We start from the raw sequence: 19417 nt of genomic DNA, 5'->3' as shown, positions 1-19417 counted from the left end.
TGCAATTTCAGTAGGACGTGATAGAGGAAGTCAATCGACCACAAATTCAGGGGGTACCTTAGGTGAGGCTATTTTGATGTAGACGATGATAGGAGCCAGGGAGGTCTTAGCCAGCTGAGAGGGGTGGTTGATGGTGTCTGCGTCTAGGGCAACCAGCTGCAGGGTGCGGGCCAGCTCAAAGATACGCTCAATCTCACTCTGCACCTCCGCTATGTGGTAAAGAACATGGAAATGCAATAAGTAACAGGGTGTAGTAGGTGTCTGAACACACAGAGTATACAAATTGAATTGGTTGTCAAATCTCAATTCTGTACACATTTAAATCCCTTCTGGAGTATACAGGGAGATCCGTGTGACTATTGCCACTTTGATAACTCATATTTCACACACACACACACACACACACACACACACACACACACACACACACACACACACACACACACACACACACACACACACACACACACACACACACACACACACACACACACACTTTCAAAATAAACAGGATACATACACGCACATGCAAACGTGGCGTGTTAACACTATCATGCATGTCAACATTTTGGCAAGAGGTTCGGTGCATGTGAAACAACCCATCACATTAGATATTCCATTTCCACACCACTAAATGGAACATAAGGTCATTCTCATTCTGTTGCCACATTCCAACGAGCAGTAACTGATGTTTTGCAACTGGCAAACATCGTCTCTAACACAACCTTTTTTTTTACATCAACTCAAACTCGGGAAGGAAGGAGGCTTGTAAGAATGAGATGCATGTGGTGGCACTTGATATACCGTCCTGAACATGTCAACGAATAACAGCATCTGAAAGTGATGAAGTGGAATAGCATTCGCTGTGAGAGCTATCAGGCAGAGCAGACGTATTAGTCGGCTTGGATGTTCTCGGCTTTGTACACTCTTAGTCTCCTTCAGCAAAACCCTAGAACGGCCTGTATGGGTTTAACAGTGTGGCTGTCCCCATTTATCATACGCTCAGATGTGTGTTCAATTTCTTTGGAGGGGGGGGGGGGTGTTCCAGCCACAATTACATTATCTCTCTGTGGAGCTTCTGGTAGCAACCCCAGCCACAATTACATAAACAGGGGACAGGTCATTTGCAGAGGGGCTGTGGGCTTCAGACGGTCTCCCTCTGAAGGGCTGAAGTAGAAAGGGAATTAAACCTGCAGGTGGAAGGCAGCGACCAGAAGCTCCGCAGAGAGATAAGAGAAATGAACTTTACCGAAAGTAATGAAAACCTAACAAACTGTCCTAGCTTTTATTAACCTCCAAATTCCCTCCATTTACACTGCATCTCTGTGAAGAATGTGTTCCCTGTATCAGAGATTGGTAGTAACCAATGATGTACGGTATATAAAACACATGAAGTCTAATTGTGCTTGAGTTTCAGTATGCATACAGGCTCCTTGTAGGTAAAGTGTTGTTACATGTTGCTTTACAGTCGGGTCCCTAATTCTGGGTCACAGGGTGGGAGGCAATGGGGGATGGAGGGGGGGAGTATCAACTTCCCCTGTACACTCCTCCCTGATCACAGTTGCCCCCCCAGGCCCGCTATCACATTTCCCCATAACCCCAGACAGACAGACAGCAGGCAGACGCTCAGCTGAGCAGCCTAGAGCCACCAGACCCACCGAGCACTCATTCTGCTGTGTAATTAGTCTACTCTTTCCAAGCCTTAGTTCAAATTGTTATTACTGCAAGCAACAGGCTTTCACATACATGTGTGAGGAACAGACAGGCAGACAGATGCATGAGGTATGAGTGTATGAGGAGAGTAGTGAGAGACCGACAGGGGAGGAGAACAGAGGAAAAAAAGCTCTTGGTTGTCTTCCTCGTGGGGTTGAGAGCATACGTACCCAGTACGTCTGAGAGACGCAGAGCAAGTGGAGGGAAGGTGGGAGAGAGGGACAGGTGGGTGGAGGGTAGGAAAAGACAGGATGGAGAAAGAGAAGAGGCCAGATCAGAGAGGGGCAGTGAGTAATTAAAGGTAGAACAACCCTTTCAGGTTCCCATGGGCAGGCTACACTGCCCCTCTCTGCTCAGCTAGCCTCTCCTCTAGAGGGGCCTTGCTGTCCTGTGCTTAGCCCTACTCACTGATATCGAAGACTATCTATGCCAAATGGAACGGATTGATGACCTAAGTAAAAACATTTGTGTAATTCAATTCAATTGACTATGAGGCTCCCTCCTGTATGTTATCAATAGATGCTAACATCCAATATTCCCTGACCTTTTGCTGACCAGGTAGCTATCACCAACAGAAACAATACTTTTAAATATCTTTATCCCAATACTCGGTGACAGTACAAACTGTCCAAGTACAAACTGGTATTTCATTTAGAGTCAGGCAGGTCATCAGCCGGATCAAATACTTACACAAGCTAAGATTGATATATGACAACGCTGACAGTGAAAGGTAACAACACAATAGCCCAACGTATGATAAGAGACATGAACTAACAAAGCTTTTTGAAATGGATCACGAGGGTGTGTGTTGGAAAGGCACAGAGCCAGTCCTGGCGCTTATTGTGATCAATGGTTTTCTTATAGGTACAAGAAAGGTACAAGGATGTCTTGCCCTACTGGTCCTGTCTTACCCAGGCTGGAGCGGGTGCTGGAGCGCTCGATGATGGTGTGTTTACTGGGGTTGTTGAGGACCGAGCGCTTGGCAAGGGAGATGTCTGCGGTCACCCGGGTGATGGATATCCTGGAAGAAACACGATCAACCAATCAAGGCTGAGAACTGGAAACATCTTAAAGCAGGTTAAACGAAATACTAAGTTGAAGACGTTTTCAACCTTTACTAAATATGGTAAAAATATTTCAGCCATGTTCTCTGGCTAGCCTGAAACTCACCTGCCCTCGAACTTGTGCTTGAGAAAGTCAAAGAGAGCCTTTTGCATCATGTCAGTCACCTGGTGGGAGACGAGGAGAAGAAGAACAACTGAGGCGTGGGGATATGACCGGTATAATAAACCATGAAGACAGTTGGGGAGATTGAGCTACACAGTAGCCTTACCTCATAGCCCTTCAGTGACGGCCCCACTAGAATGATGGGTCTCATGGAGGGGACCACGTCGTAAGGGGGGACATGCTCCATCTGAGTCAGACAGGAGAGCCCCAAGAGCGGGGTGAGACACTATAACCACTGTGTCTGAACAAAGGCATACACACGAACAGAGCTCACGCATACTCTGAGACGCACAACCTATAGCCACTTTGTACGCACACGTACGGATTCTACACAACCTACAGCCACAGAAACACACACATAAATCAACATTATGTCAACACTCTCCCTTCTCTCTGTACAGTCAGAATGATATATAAAGCTTTTCAGACAGAGACCATTTATTTTCTTGGAGAGGATAAAAGCACATAGACCAAGCGCAAAAAAATGTTCACAGAAAGCACTCATTTCCATTTCTCAAGTCTGCTCTCCCAGTCATAGCAAATGAAATAAACTATAATTCAACTGGATCAGAATGAGCTATGGAGAATGGTAAGAGCCATTATTGATATCTTAAAATTCTCAGGAGCTTTTGTCCAGCCAAAAGGCATACCTGACTGTGGCTCCAGTCAAAGATAACTCTCTCAGTATGTACAGTGGGGCAAAAAAGTATTTAGTCAGCCACCAATAGTGCAAGTTCTCCCACTTAAAAAGATGAGAGAGGCCTGTAATTTTCATCATAGGTACACTTCAACTATGACAGACAAAATGAGAAGAAAAAAATCCAGAAAATCACATTGTAGGATTTTTAATGAATTTATTTGCAAATTATGGTGGAAAATAGGTATTTGGTTACCTACAAACAAGCAAGAGTTCTGGCTCTCACAGACCTGTAACCTCTTTAAGAGGCTCCTCTGTCCTCCACTTGTTACCTGTATTAAATGGCACCTGTTTGAACTTGTTATCAGTATAAAAAACACATGTCCAAAACCTCAAACAGTCACACTCCAAACTCCACTATGGCCAAGACCAAAGAGCTGTCAAAGGACACCAGAAACAAAATTATAGACCTGCACCAGGCTGGGAAGACTGAATCTGCAATAGGTAAGCAGCTTGGTTTGAAGAAATCAACTGTGGGAGCAATTATTAGGAAATGGAAGACATACAAGACCACTGATAATATCCCTCGATCTGGGGCTCCACGCAAGATCTCACCACGTGGGGTCAAAATGATCACAAGAACGGTGAGCAAAAATCCCAGAACCACACAGGGGGACCTAGTGAATGACCTGCAGAGAGCTGGGACCAAAGTAACAAAGCCTACCATCAGTAACACACTACGCCGCCAGGGACTCAAATCCTGCAGTGCCAGACGTGTCCCCCTGCTTAAGTACATGTCCAGGCCCGTCTGAAGTTAGCTAGAGAGCATTTGGATGATCCAGAAGAAGATTGGGAGAATGTCATATGGTCAGATGAAACCAAGATAGAACTTTTGGGTAAAAACTCAACTCGTCGTGTTTGGAGGACAAAGAATTCTGCGTTGCATCCAAAGAACACCATACCTACTGTGAAGCATGGGGGTGGAAACATCATGCATTGGGGCAAAGGGACCAGGACGACTGATCCGTGTAAAGGAAAGAATGAATGGGGCCATGTATCGTGAGATTTTGAGTGATAACCTCCTTCCATCAGCAAGGGCATTGAAGATGAAACGTGGCTGGGTCTTTCAGCATGACAATGATCCCAAACACACCGCCCGGGCAACGAAGGAGTGGCTTCGTAAGAAGCATTTCAAGGTCCTGGAGTGGCCTAGCCAGTCTCCAGATCTCAACCCCATAGAACATCTTTGGAGGGAGTTGAAAGTCTGTGTTGCCCAGCAACAGCCCCAAAGATCACTGCTCTAGATGAGATCTGCATGGAGGAATGGGCCAAAATACCAGCAACAGTGTGTGAAAACCTTGTGAAGACTTACAGAAAATGTTTGACCTCTGTCATTGCCAACAAAGGGTATATAACCAAGTATTGAGATAAACTTTTGTTATTGACCAAATACTTATTTTCCACCATAATTTGCAAATAAATTCATTAAAAATCCTACAATGTGATTTTCTGGATTGTTTTTCTCATTTTGTCTGTCATAGTTGAAGTGTACCTATGATGAAAATTACAGGCCTCTCTCATCTTTTTAAGTGGGAGAACTTGCACAATTGGTGGCTGACTAAATACTTTTTTGCCCCACTGTATCTGTGTGGTAGACCCCTCTTGCTGTATAGAAAGAAGCCAGATAGACACCAAGCAAAATGGGTTTTTAGGCCCAGAGAAAACGGAAAACAAGCACACACTAAACCTACAAAAATATACCTAATTTTGAACCAACATACAGAGCATACATTTCTCAAGACACTTACTTCAAACACTCAAATCACATTGAAAATGACATGCACTCTTACGCAAAACACCCACACACAGTCAATCAATATTCTAACAAGTAAAACAAAATGCATACATTAACATTCCATCAATATGAATCATGAGGAGCATGATTCATCTACCCAACACCGCATCTATAAGCATCTGCTCTGTTATAGAAAGCCTCCTGTTTTGGAATGACAGGTGAGAGGAGAACAGGTCCCATGGTCTATCCACTAACAGAGGAAGGCATGAGGAGAATACAGATGTAGGCTCTTCATTTGACCCATTTGAAGGCTTAGTCCATAACGTTGGTTGATCCATGGTTAGTCTATTAGCTGGCCAAAAGTAGTGTGCATGAAGAGTGCAATACTGTTAATATAACGGTGTGCTAGTGTGGGTTTTCAGTAAACTTATGTAAATCACGCTGCAGGAAATGCAAATGAGCTTCAAGATTCTCAGCAACAAAAAGGGATCCAATTAAGATCCTACACCTGTAGGGTGCTCGTGTGTATTCGGTGTCAGCTCTCTGTATTCTCAGCACGCCTTCTCCTCTGTATTCCATGCAGCACTTTAGTGCACTGAGAGCAGTAGTATAGAGGCTTGAAGAGCGCTCCTCCACTAAGTTCCGTTATATAAAGCCACACCTCCACAACCAGGCAGTGGACGCAGTTCACCTCATTACGATTCACTACATCTAAAAAATACACTTAAGAACTTTTCCAAACGGTGCTCATCTCTAGAGGGGCAGTGCTGAGGGAGATGTACTGTGGATCACCATTTATGTCGCTTCTTCTGAATAACATGAACTTTCACGTAATCTATAGAAAGAGTTTTTGCTATTGGAGGACAAAGCATGCCTCTGCCTCCACAGTCTCCTGTATCTACGGGATCAAAGCTGTGTTGACAGCTCTGAAATAGGGAGGGATAGCGAGGCGGGCTGATGATAGGCTATTGGCTGTCACTCAAAGCAGCCATCCAGAATGGGAATGAAAACACATCAGGGAGCATTAACGTTCACCAGAACCGTGTGTGACAGGGGCCGTGACACGCCTGCACACTGACAGCCCGTGTTTACCCAATCAGCTCTGACTGCATACTGACAGCCCGTGTTTACCCAATCAGCTCTGACGAGAGAGACAAATGGAAGCCCTGCTGGCATTTTGGGGGGTGGAACTAACATTTCCCTTCCTACAGTTCCTCCCTATAATTTCCCAGAATTTCTTCATTGATCATTTTGGAACACAATATCCCTGGGGACAACTGCAACACGGAAATCTTCTTCTTGGGGAATAAGTGAAAAACTTGACAAAAATGAGGAAATGTTCAAATCCAGTCACCTCCCACTCTCTCCAGCATAAGCTGACACGAGAGCAGACTGAGAAACATGGAGAGACAACAGAGAGGAAGAGGAGGAGGATGAGACAGAACAGAAGGTAAAGGTCAATTAAAGGGCAGCACCGACTCACCGACTTCTGTTTCTGTTTAGCCGGACCACCTACAGTACCATTCCGCACACAACCCCCACGAGAAGACAGAGCGAAAGGGACAAAAAGAGACAAAAAGCACAAGAGACAGAGGACGTGTTGTTATTGACAGGTGACGATTAGTTGGGAATTGGGAGTGGAGCTGTTCAATAGTACAGCGGAGACCACACCCATTGTAGTCTGATCAATAATGACATTTATTGTTTAGAGTCGCACCGTCGACGAATATCCATACATTGCTTTTGCATCGGTGAATGTATGAACATGTCCAGGGTCGTCTTTCGCTCAACCCCTCCCCCAGTTGATCAGCGCAGAAACGCACAGGCAAACATAACTCGGTGTTACCATGGTGACCAGAGACAGAGGGGCCAATCGCGATTAGGGAGTCAGACAGGCGCTAGCTAGCGGCGGGAACGGTGGGTCAGTTTAGGGCAGTAAGTCAGAGATGAGGGGTGTAGGAGGGGCTAGTGGGGACAGACAAAGTTTATTATAGCCTAGGACTGGGCCATAGCTGCGTGCAGTAGGGGGGGGTTTGGTTGAAGGGAGGTGGGGAGGGGAAGCAGCCGTAGTGCCTGGGGCCCCTGGAGGGCTTTACCTTCTTAAAGAAGGGCAGGCGGTGGATTTGGCCCTGGGGAGAGGTGACGCTGCCTGCGCTGCCCTTGGGGGAGCGAGGGTCACCCTGGGGCTCAGGGGACTCCTCAGCATCCAGGTCCAGGGGGTCAAGGTCAAAAGCCATCGTGGACATGTCCACATGAGCTGAGGGGTGGGGCGGGGTAGAGAGAGAGAGGACAGGGAATGAGAGAGAGAAAGAATATCGAGCAATAGTGAAAGAGGAAGAAAAAGTGGAGATGTATACAGAGAAACGAGGACAGAGAAAAAAGGAGGAAAGAGAAAAAGGAGGACAAGAAAGGCATGATAAGAAAGGTAATCAATAAAAGACAAGGCAATCAAAAGCAGAGAGTAGGACAGACTCCGATCTGAGATCTAGAAATGGGAGAAATGACAGCGTTCTGAACCAGAAATAACAGTGCTGAAATAAAAAGTCAATAGGTGACTACGAAATCAGTGTATGACCAGGTCAGAAAAACAGCGATCGAAAACAGAACAGTGAGTAAGCGAGAGATGTGGAGAGAAAGGAGGTGGAAGAGAGAGCTATCCACTGCTGAATAAGAAGTGGCGGAGACGAGAAAAAGAGAGAGAAAGAGCAGAGAGAGAGCAGAGAAGAAGAGGTGCTAGGAGGTGGAGGCAGAAAAAGGTGTGTAGCTGCCCTGAGGAGGGTTTGCTGTGTGATGCGACTGGTTACGGTGGTGAGGGCTCTGTGTTTTGGATGTGGGTAAGAGTGTTTTAAGCCGGCACAGCCAGGCAGGAAGAGGGGTTTGCTGTGTGCTGGGACTGGTTACGGTGGTGAGGGCTCTGTGTTTTGGATGTGGGTAAGGGTGTTTTAAGCCGGCACAGCCAGGCAGGAAGAGGGGTTTGGTATATCAGTTCAGGTATAACAAATATGGTTGATACAGAGAACCATACTATAACTGTCGTGTTTTAACGTAACACATCCATCATTGTTAGGTCATCCATCAACAGAGAAACAACGCCAGTTGCAGTCAATCTACGTGTCTGATCTAGTCCGTCTGTCTTCAATTCAATTATTCAATGAACTCACTCCCAGTCAATTCTTATCTGATAAAAACATGTACACTACCATTCAAAAGTTTGGGGTCACTTAGAAATGTTCTTGTTTTTGAAAGAAAGCACATTTTTTTATCCATTAAAATAACATCAAATTGATCAGAAATACAGTGTAGACATTTTTAATGTTGCAAATGACTGTTGTGGCTGGAAACGGCTGATTTTTAATGGAATATCTATATAGGCGAACAGAGGCCCATTATCAGCAGCCATCACTCCTGTGTTCCAATGGCACGTTGTGTTAGCTAATCCAAGTTAATCATTTTAAAAGGCTAATTTATCATTAGAAAACCCTTTTGCAATTATGTTAGCACAGCAGAAAACTGTTGTTCTGATTAAAGAAGCAATAAAACTGGCCTTCTTCAGACTAGTTGAGTATCTGGAGCATCAGCATTTGTGACTTCAATTACAGGATCAAAATTGCCAGTAATAAAGACATTTCTTCTGAAAGTCATCAGTCTATTCTTGTTCTGTGAAATAAAGGCTCTTCCATGCGAGAAACGCTGTGTACTACCCCCTTCACAGAACAGCGCAAACTGGCTCTAACCAGAATAGAAAGAGGAGTGGGAGGCCCCAGTGCACATCTGAGCAAGAGGACAAGTATATTAGAGTGTCTAGTTTGAGAAACAGACGCCTAACAAGTCCTTAACTGGCAGCTTCGTTAAATAGTACCCGCAAAACACCAGTCTCAAGGTCAACAGTGAAGAGGTGACTCCGGGATGCTGGCCTTCTAGGCAGAGTTGAAAAGAAAAGGCCATATCTCAGACTGGCCAATAAAAGGAAAAGATTAAGATGGGCAAAAGAACAGACACTGGACAGAGGAACTCTGCCTAGAAGGCCAGCATCCCGGAGTCACCACTGTTGACGTTGAGACTGGTGTTGTAAACTTGGATTAGCTAACACAATGTGCCATTGGAACACAGGAGTGATGGTTGCTGATAATGGGTCTCTGTAATAATAATAATCTGCCGTTTCCAGCTACAATAGTCATTTACAACATTAACAATGTCTACACTGTATTTCTGATCAATTTGATGTTATTTTAGTGGAAATGTGCTTCTCTTTCAAAAACATGGATATTTAAGTGACCCCAAACTTTTGAACAGTAGTGTATATATTTCTGTAATTCCACACCATCAATCTTTCCTTCTGTCTCTATGTCTAGTTATTTCCCTCCGTCTCAGTGAACCGTACTGTCTATCCAGCAGCATGACTGAACTGAACTACACTGTTGCTGCTCAGTGCTAACACATAAGGTATGGGCTGAGTCTCAAATCGGACCCTATTCCTATTAAAGCATTACCAGGGCCAACAAGGCTTTGGTCAAAACTAGTGCACTGTGTAGGGGACAGGGTGCCCTTTGGGATGCCTCCCTGGTCTGGCCAAGCGTAGTGATCAGATTTAATGAGAGGAGCACTATACCCTCAGCTCTATTTCAGGCTGGTCCTGTTAGCCATACTAATGACCTGCTAGGACCCCTCTCCTTCTCTCTGTCTATCTCACTCCAGTATCAGCAGCACACCCACTGAGACGCTCCCCTCCACACTGCAGATATCCGTTTCATCATGGATCACCAACTATCCAATTAAAATCTACACGGAATATTAGCGACAGGCCGCGACAGAGGGCTATATCTATCGTCACACACACAGTGCTGTAGTGTGTGTGTCTCTTCTAGCCAGCCGAGAGGTGAAGATGACTCCCACCCCTGACCTTACCTGTGCCAGGAGGGGTGGGCCTGCGTGTTCCAGTGGCAACGTCCAGGCTGGAGCTGCCACCAGATTTACTGTAAGAGGGTGGAGGAGAGAACAATGAGTGGATGTCTGCTGGTGAAAAGTGAGGTGGACTGAAAAAAAATTGTCATTGAAAATAAATTGAACTTTTCCTATTTTTAATTGTGAAGTAGTGACTGTTGATTTGGTGATCATTGTACTGTATTATGTTGCATGCATTGTGGAAGCTAATTGGATAACAAGGTTGGCTCAATTCGAATTGAAGGCAGTCAATTTAGAAAGTAAACTAAAATGACAATTGAATAATCGAAAAAAGGGCATTTATTTTCAATGACTTCGCAAATAAACTGAAAAGTAGACGCTACTTATTTCAAATTCAAAACACTTTCTGAATGAACTGCCTTCAATTCGAATTGTGCCCAACCCTGTTGGATAACAGCTCTGATATGACGGAGCCGATAGGTAACTGATCTATGTTGCCGTAAAGTGACAGGGTGATGTGTGCCAGGGGACGTGGGTGTGGGCAGCAGCCAGTACCTGGAGCTGAGGCGGTTCTGTCTCATCTTCTGCTCCTGCAGTAGCCGGGTGTTCTCCAGTTTGACTGGGCTGGGGATGAACCCCACCTCACAGCCCTCCTTCACCAGACGCCCAATCCACCAGTCATTATTGTACTTCTGCACAGAGCACACAGACAGACAAACACCTCAATACCACCCAATAATACACACACCGGTCTTCTCCTCCCTCGCTCAGAGCCCCTGCTGTTGTTGCCAAGGCAACCACCGCCGCCATCTTAGCTTGCTTATCGACACATCAATCAGATATATATATATATATAGAACCGGATGTTCATACTATAACTGAACAATATCCCGCCGTCTTCGTAAAGCTCAAGGGTATGGGGACTGACTCATCTTCAGAAACAATCTAACAATAAGAAATAAGGCGGCCCAGTGTTGTTTACGCAGCTCTGGTACCTCTTTGATGTGTAGGAAGTCTTTGGCTTCAAAGGAGATGGCCATGCCCTGCACTGGGACGTCGTCGTTGGGCCCAGAGTTGTAGCCCACATTCGTCCGCACAGCGAAGGCTACTGGTTTGGTCTGGGGAGGTGGGAGCAAAAAAAAAAGGCAGAACAAAGAATGAGAATAGAGGATAAGAATGACGCATGACATGAGGGCGACAGGGTGGACAAGACCGGATGAGATACTAAACTCATGTCGCTCAATGTCTATTATGTCACAAAGACTGTTAATGAATGTTAATTGAATAGAAATATATGTTATAATATGTGTTAACCGTGTGCCTAAAATATTGAGGGGACACTGTTAGCGAGAATAGTCAGGTGTATAGTTAGGGTCGGGGTGAATGGTTAAAGACTGTGCTGTTCTGTATGGCTGTACTGTATAACAGAGGGACAGGGTCACAGGGAAGGGCATTGGTGACCTCTGACCTTTGCTTTCTCGAGGGTGGCGAGGGCCTGTAGGTCTGCCTCCTTCCGCAGCGCCTCTGGGTCCTCCTCCAGGGACACATCTGAGTCCGACGGCCGGCTGGTGTAGGAGTCGGCAGAGCCCTGCAACACACACACACGCACACAGGGACAGAGTAAGGAAGTGAGAGAGTGAGTGAGGGTTTATGTGTGAGAGAGAGAAAGAAAGAGGGCAGAGAGATAGGAGGAATAGAGAGAAGGAAAGAAGGAGAATGTGGGAGATAGTGGCATGGTCATTTTTTCTAGTGTGCTGTATGTTTGTACGAGCGTGTGTGCGTGTGTGTGTGTGTGTGTGTGTACACAAGCGTATTCTATGGCATGACCACACGTCCTTGAATAAAACCCCTGTGCTAGTAAGGACAATAAAGACAGCAATAGTATTACTGGAACCACACACACACACACACACACACACCTCCCCATAACAAACACCAACAGACAGACATGGGGGAGAGAAATGAGTTGACTGTTGAGGTGTGTGTGGAATTAGGGATGAAACAGTTACCGGTTTCATAACAAACCAAGGGAAAATTCCTGACTATTAGTATACCATTTCAAATTTTAATTATCATTAAAACCATGTTTCATTGCCACAGTTTTAAAAACTCAAGGTACAGTGCCTTGCGAAAGTATTCGGCCCCCTTGAACTTTGCGACCTTTTGCCACATTTCAGGCTTCAAACATAAAGATATAAAACTGTATTTTTTTGTGAAGAATCAACAAGTGGGACACAATCATGAAGTGGAACGACATTTATTGGATATTTCAAACTTTTTTAACAAATCAAAAACTGAAAAATTGGGCGTGCAAAATTATTCAGCCCCCTTAAGTTAATACTTTGTAGCGCCACCTTTTGCTGCGATTACAGCTGTAAGTCGCTTGGGGTATGTCTCTATCAGTTTTGCACATCGAGAGACTGAAAAATGTTCCCATTCCTCCTTGCAAAACAGCTTGAGCTCAGTGAGGTTGGATGGAGAGCATTTGTGAACAGCAGTTTTCAGTTCTTTCCACAGATTGTGGAAAATACAATTTTATATCTTTATGTTTGAAGCCTGAAATGTGGCAAAAGGTCGCAAAGTTCAAGGGGGCCGAATACTTTCGCAAGGCACTGTAAATACTGTCCAGCATCAACCAAAGTTAGCAACCTTCTGACGCAGGGGCAGCATGCAACGTGGATTTTGTTTCGTGTGAAAACATGGCGGAAGGCAGTGACGGCGCTGGGGAGATTTTTCAGCCTTCTAAGAGGACCAAATCTGAAGTGTGGTTGTATTTTGGGTTTCACAAGAGTGCTGAGGGAAACTTAATTTAAGATGGTCACCCTGTCTGCAGAACATGCAACAAAAAAAAAACGGAAACTGAAGCTTTCAGTGTTACATACTCTTGTAAAAACACGACACGTTGTTCAGCTGCTTTGTGTGTCTGCAGACTATTCGCCCATTGCACACGATAACAAGTTATGAAAACTCAGCAAAAAAAGAAACGTCCCTTTTTCAGGACCCTGTCTTCCAAAGATAATTCGTAAAAATCCAAATAACTTCACAGATCTTCATTGTAAAGGGTTTAAACACTGTTTCCCGTGCTTGTTCAATCAACCATAAACAATTAATGAACATGCACCTGTGGAACGGTCGTTAAGACATTAACAGCTTACAGACGGTAGGCAATAAGTTCACAGTTATGAAAACTTAGGACACTACTAAAGAGGCCTTTCTACAGAAAAACACCAAAAGAAAGATGCCCAGGGTCCCTGCTCACCTGCGTGAACGTGCCTTAGGCATGCTGCAAGGAGGCAATGTCCAGACTGTAAGATGTCTAAGACAACGCTACAGGAAGACAGGAGGGACAGCTGATCGTCCTCGCAGTGGTTGACCACGTGTAGCAACACCTGCACAGGATCGGTACATCTAAACATCACACCTGCGGGACATGTACAGGATGGCAACAACTGCCTGAGTTACACCAGGAACACACAATCCCTCCATCAGTGCATAGACTGTCCGCAATAGGCTGAGAGAGGCTGGACTGAGGGCTTGTAGGCCTGTTGTAAGGCAGGTCCTCACCAGACATCACCGGTAACAACGTCACCTATGGGCACAAACCCACCATCGCTGGATCAGACAGTACTGGAAAAAAGTGCTCTTCCCTGACGAGCCGTGTTTTTGTCTCACCGGGGGTGATGGTCGGATTGGCGTTTATCGTTGAAGGAATGAGCATTACACAGAGGCCTGTACTCTGGAGCGGGATCGATTTGGAGGTGGAGTGTCGGTCTTGGTCTGGGGCGGTGTGTCACAGCATCACCGGACTGAGCTTGTTGTCATTGCAGGCAATCTCAACGCTGTGCTTTACAGGGATGACATCCTCCTCCCTCATGTGGTACCCTTCCTGCAGGGTCATCCTGACATGACCCTCCAGCATGACAATGCCACCAGCCATACTGCTCGTTCTGTGCGTGATTGCCTGCAAGATAGGAATGTCAGTCTTCTGCCATGGCCAGCGAAGAGCCCAGATCGCAATCCCATTGAGCAAGTCTGGGGCCTGTTAGATCAGAGGGTGAGGGCTAGGTCCATTCCCGCCAGAAATGTCCAGGAACTTGCAGGTGCCTTGATGGAAGAGTGGTGTAACATCTAACAGCAAGAACTGGCAAATCTGGTGCAGTCCATGAGGAGGAGATGCACTGTAGTACTTAATGCAGCTGGTGGCCACACCAGATACTGACTGTTACTTTGATTTTGACCCCCCCTTTGTTCAGGGACACATTATTCCATTTCTGTTAGTCACATATCTGTGGAACTTGTTCATTTTGTCTCTCAGCTGTTGAATCTTGTTATGTTCATACAAATATTTACACATGTTTAAGTTTGCTGAAAATAAACGCAGTTGACAGTGAGAGGACGTTTATTTCTTTGCTGAGTCTAGTCACCCAATCAACATATTTTGTTAATTTAAAAATCCGGCAGACGTCGACTTGGGTTGTAAAAGTGTTCCGAGAGCAGAAACACTATAGAATCCTATAGAAGACTTCTGTATTTAGGTCAATTGTTGGGCTCATTGCAATTACTATAACGGTCTTCTTAAGATTCATTTTGTATTTATGTCAATAGTGCATGGATGTCATCGCATACACTCAAATGCAACACAGAAGATTGACTGTGTGTGTGTGTGTGTGTAAGTGAATAATTATAATAAAACACCAATAATAATAATAAGTACATTTGCCATTCCCTCGTTTACAGGCTTGCGGCAGGCAAACCCAGTCATGCTACTGCTCCCTCATCTACAGTTGTGACACAGACAGCTCATGCACCCACATCAAAAAAAATGCTCCAAGACCTCACTGCAGGCCTTTCATATTACATCGCAAAGGACATATGATGCCATTTCAAATTGAGAGGCCTGGCTTTCTGAGGCTGATGGAGGTTGCCGTGCCTCACTACAAAGTGAGTGCTGCTAATTTTATTTGTTTGTTTCTTTATTTGATTTGCTTACTTAAGGTTGTGTTCATTTAAACCTGCACTAGGGAAACGTCAAACTCTCATGGCCACATGGTGCCATCTTTAATGCTAAATGTTATTATTTTAACGTTTATACACACAAAAAGTGCATCGTGCTGCTAATTGTATTTGTTGTTTGTTAGTTTTCAATATGAAACGATTTCCAGCATATTTGAACAAAACCGCGATAATACTGATAACTGTGATCACTTTGGTCACTATAATGGTGATATGAAATGTTCTTCCCGTTTCATCTCTGTGGTATTACACAATCAAGGCCTTGTGCCCAACGTGATAATCCGTTTTTTTTTCTCCCCTGGGATCTCTCTCCCTCCGCTTTCTCTCTCCTTCACTCTGTCCCTTCTCTCAACATGTTATTTTCCACTGCCTGGCTTTTCCCATCTCACTATGCTTTGCTTCATCTCTGTTTAGACCATAATATGTACTGTAGTGTGTTCTGTCCATCTCTGTTTAGACCATAATATGTACTGTAGTGTGTTCTGTCCATCTCTGTTTAGACCTTAATATGTACTGTAGTGTGTTCTGTCCATCTCTGTTTAGACCTTAATATGTACTGTAGTGTGTTCTGTCCATCTCTGTTTAGACCTTAATATGTACTGTAGTGTGTTCTGTCCATCTCTGTTTAGACCTTAATATGTACTGTAGTGTGTTCTGTACTACTGCCTGGTGCCTACCTCATTTTGAATGGCTTGAGGCAAATATCCCAAACAATCACCTATAATTGTCATCAGGTCCACCTCTCTGTGGCATTTCTTTTGTTTCACCCTTTATTAATAACCCGGAGGCACAAAGGGAACCTGCCTGGCTGCCTGCCTGCCTGGCTGCCTGCCTGCCTGCATTCAAGCCTACTCATCAAATACACACATTACTGTCTGGCACATAACACTTGGCTGGTGTGATATGAGTGTGAAGTGGATGCATCAAAACACATATGCAAACCTGAATCACATCTGATCAGGCGCTTTGATGTGTTTGAGTGTGGGCGTGTCAGAGAGAGAGGGAGATAGAGATAAAAAGGCCCGGATTTAATATTAGCACTGATAAATTACTCATGAAGTGGCTATGGTTTCGTCCACTTCCACCACCCGTGATGCCTGGTAACCTGAGCCTCTCTGGCTGACCCTAATCCACCCATACCACACAATAAAAACGCTGGCCTGGCCTCCTCTCTTGGGGGGGCTCTGCTCAGAGCGGAGCGTTCCCTGCCTGGTATACTGTACACTACAGCCCAGCACTGGGAGTACAGCCTGGCTCACTTGTCAAATGTTTGAGTGCTCTCTTTATGTAACTATCTCACTTGTTCTGTTTTTCCAGGTGTCAGATTCTCTCGCTCGCTTGCTGCATACACCCGTGGGAGGTGCAGACAAGAATGCGGACAGCTGAATGTGCGAGGCAGAATGAGTGAGTCATTAGGTGTGGGGTTTTAAAATAGAGGTGAGAATGTGGTGAGAATTGACATCCACCATATGTAATGATTTCAAATACGAGTTCAAATACGTGGGCATTTGGTAATTAGCACATAAGTATGTGCCATAACAAAATCAGAAAACTCGGACTCCCTATTGGTATCTGGCTGTTACAACAGCAACTACAGGTACTGTTGCTGCGCATAGAACCGTGCGAAAAGAAGAGAAGAAATTAAAAGAAGGGTCGAGTCCCAGAATGCCCCAGAAGGTAAACAGGTTCAGGGGTTGGAGGGGATGTTTCAGCGGCTTCAGCCTCCATCTCTGCTCCAGAGCAATAGAGACCAGACAGGACTTGAAGGGCTAAATGTACACTAGGGCAACCTGCCGCTGACAAACAGAAATGCTGTATGTGAGAGAGAGATCGGTACTTTGATATTTACTGTGTCACTTTATACGGTTTGAATGAATAACAAACAGAACGTCGATTCTAGTGCAGCCACCTGTCGCATCAAAATCATCAGTGGCTTAGCAATGCCACGCCCGGTAACCAAGGCAACAGTTACACTTCCAGGGGAGCCACCCGACCATCCCTGCTTCCTGTTTCATTAACACAAACACACACCCTTGCCCATCTCCCTGACACAGACATGCAGTGTTTAATAATGATGATAATAGCCGTTGCCACTTACCGGCTCTGAGTCATCCTCTAACCCATACAGGTGCATCCCAACATGGAGAGCTGAATATTACAGAAAGGTTAATTAAGCTAGATGAGGAACCAAGAGGACTGTGTCTGTCTACGAGAGAGAATAAAGAGAGAATAGCTTACTGCCTCAGAATAACTCACAGAACAGCAACTCCCTGACTGCTGCAACAGGTCTGTGATGCAGTGAAAGCAGCAGAGAGGGAGCAAGAGGGATGAGTGAGTCTGCGTGTGTGTGTGTGTGTGTGTGTGTGTGTGCGCGTTCGTGTGTTTACAGTATGCGTGACTCACTCACTCAACCTGGTCACGCCACATAACAAACCCGCAGAATAGAAAGACAGAAAGACGGGAGTGAAATCGATGGAGAGAAAAAGAGAGAGGGAGACACAATTAGGGACTTAAACAATCCTTGACTAAACAAATAAAGTCTGGAGGGGGAGTGTGAGGCAGAGACCAGGGTGATGTACCGATCAACAGGCAGTATGAATACCTCTAATTACTCTTACCCTCCCCCTTACGCTTTCTCTCCTACTGTCCTCTCTCTCCTCCACCTTTCTCTCCCATCGCCTCTCTACATGCTCCTTTACTGCATACTGTCCTTCCCTCTTCCACTCCCTCTCTTTGTCAATGGATTCTGTCACTAATTTAGTTGCTCACAGCTCCTGTTCAAAATAGCTAAAGACCACCTGATCCCATAGCTGCTCGCCCATTGGCCAGGCCAGAGTTCCCAGTAGTGTCATAGTAACCAGCCCAGTTGCTTAGTAGAGAGAGAGAGAGAGAGAGAGAATCAGAATAGGACCGCTCACTTTTGGAAGTGGTGAAGGCAGAAGAAATGGCTAGATTAACATGCTCTCAGAAACACACTCAACTGGTTACTAATGGCGACAGCTGAGCTTGTATTTGATAAACATCCTTTTTCAAGGCTTTGCCTATAGAGCTGGACCCATAGACTTACATAACGATGACTGGGTCCCAACCAAATCAATAAGACAGAATGTTTCATAATACGCACATCTCTGATAATGTCCCTCCATACCCGTATGAAAAAGTTCTACAAGAATTTGACAAGATTCGTATATATGTTCTCACAAGAAATAGTCAGTAATACATATGGCACCAAATACATTTATTTATTAGACAGGATGTCCACATCATTGGTGCCCGAGGAGGAGCTGTTGTGGGGGTTACCTGCCTTGCTCAAGGGAAGAATGGCAGATTTTTCCACCTTGCTGGCTCAGGGATTCAAACAAGCAACCTTTTGGTTACTGTCCCAACACTCTAACCGCTAGACTACCTGCCTCCCCAGAAGGGAGGAGGAGGAGGAAGAGGTAGAGTCGCGGTGGAGGAGAGAAGGAGGACGAGGATATGGGTAATCACTTCAAAGCTGAGCCATGGCAGAAGGTTTCACAAACTAGATTTTCTTTGCAAATATTCACACACACACACACACACACACACATATATATCCTTATCCATTAAATAGAATTTACAGTAAGAAATGCTTTCAGTTGAAAACTGAGGGAAAAGAGTGGGAGTGTGAAAGACAAGATCATTGAATAATGAGGGGTGAAAAGCATTGCCTTGAGGGGAGAAATTATGTTAATGATGTTGCCTCTTCTGATGCAATGAAGCCCTTACTGTTCCAATCCGTGATGGCATGATGGAGGAGGGAGAATGCATCTACAGGCTACAGCAGAAGTTACAGACGCAGGGTATTCGGCAGATGTTTCCACCGTGCCGGCTCAGGGATTCGAACAAGCAACCTTTCGGTTACAGTCCCAACACTAACCGCTAGTCTACCGCCACATAAGTTACAGATGCATGATATGGAACTTTCTCACTCCTAATTAGTCACCATTCATTCAGGATTATCCGTGAATCATGGTAGCATCCACATTAATGTAGAAGTGTGTTCGAAAACATTCATTTCTTATTTTCAATAAAAGTGACAATACATTTACCATTTGTTTCTATCGGGCACAAAGTCATCTGAAACACAGCCAAAACAAACAGGAAAT

General features: G+C 45.0%; 1 protein-coding gene across 2 annotated transcripts in view; it reads right to left on the bottom strand.

Moving 5' to 3' along the window:
• The window catches only part of LOC135555759 (voltage-dependent L-type calcium channel subunit beta-1-like), a 37475-nt gene that overhangs the window by 5083 nt on the left and 12975 nt on the right, over positions 1-19417 (bottom strand). For both annotated transcript variants that reach the window (XM_064988467.1, XM_064988468.1), the window contains exons 3-11: positions 11743-11862; positions 11270-11392; positions 10830-10966; positions 10278-10345; positions 6856-6884; positions 3047-3127; positions 2884-2942; positions 2625-2734; positions 58-209 (exon numbers count right to left, since the gene is read on the bottom strand). In XM_064988467.1, coding sequence (XP_064844539.1) covers positions 58-209; positions 2625-2734; positions 2884-2942; positions 3047-3127; positions 6856-6884; positions 10278-10345; positions 10830-10966; positions 11270-11392; positions 11743-11862 — 879 coding nt within the window. The remainder of the gene's footprint in view (positions 1-57; positions 210-2624; positions 2735-2883; positions 2943-3046; positions 3128-6855; positions 6885-10277; positions 10346-10829; positions 10967-11269; positions 11393-11742; positions 11863-19417) is intronic.

This window comes from Oncorhynchus masou, chromosome 15 (genome assembly GCF_036934945.1).
Source record: "Oncorhynchus masou masou isolate Uvic2021 chromosome 15, UVic_Omas_1.1, whole genome shotgun sequence".
Lineage (NCBI taxonomy): Eukaryota > Metazoa > Chordata > Actinopteri > Salmoniformes > Salmonidae > Oncorhynchus > Oncorhynchus masou.
The sequence above is the reverse complement of the archived record's forward strand: the minus strand, read 5'-3'. Positions and strand labels throughout refer to the sequence as shown.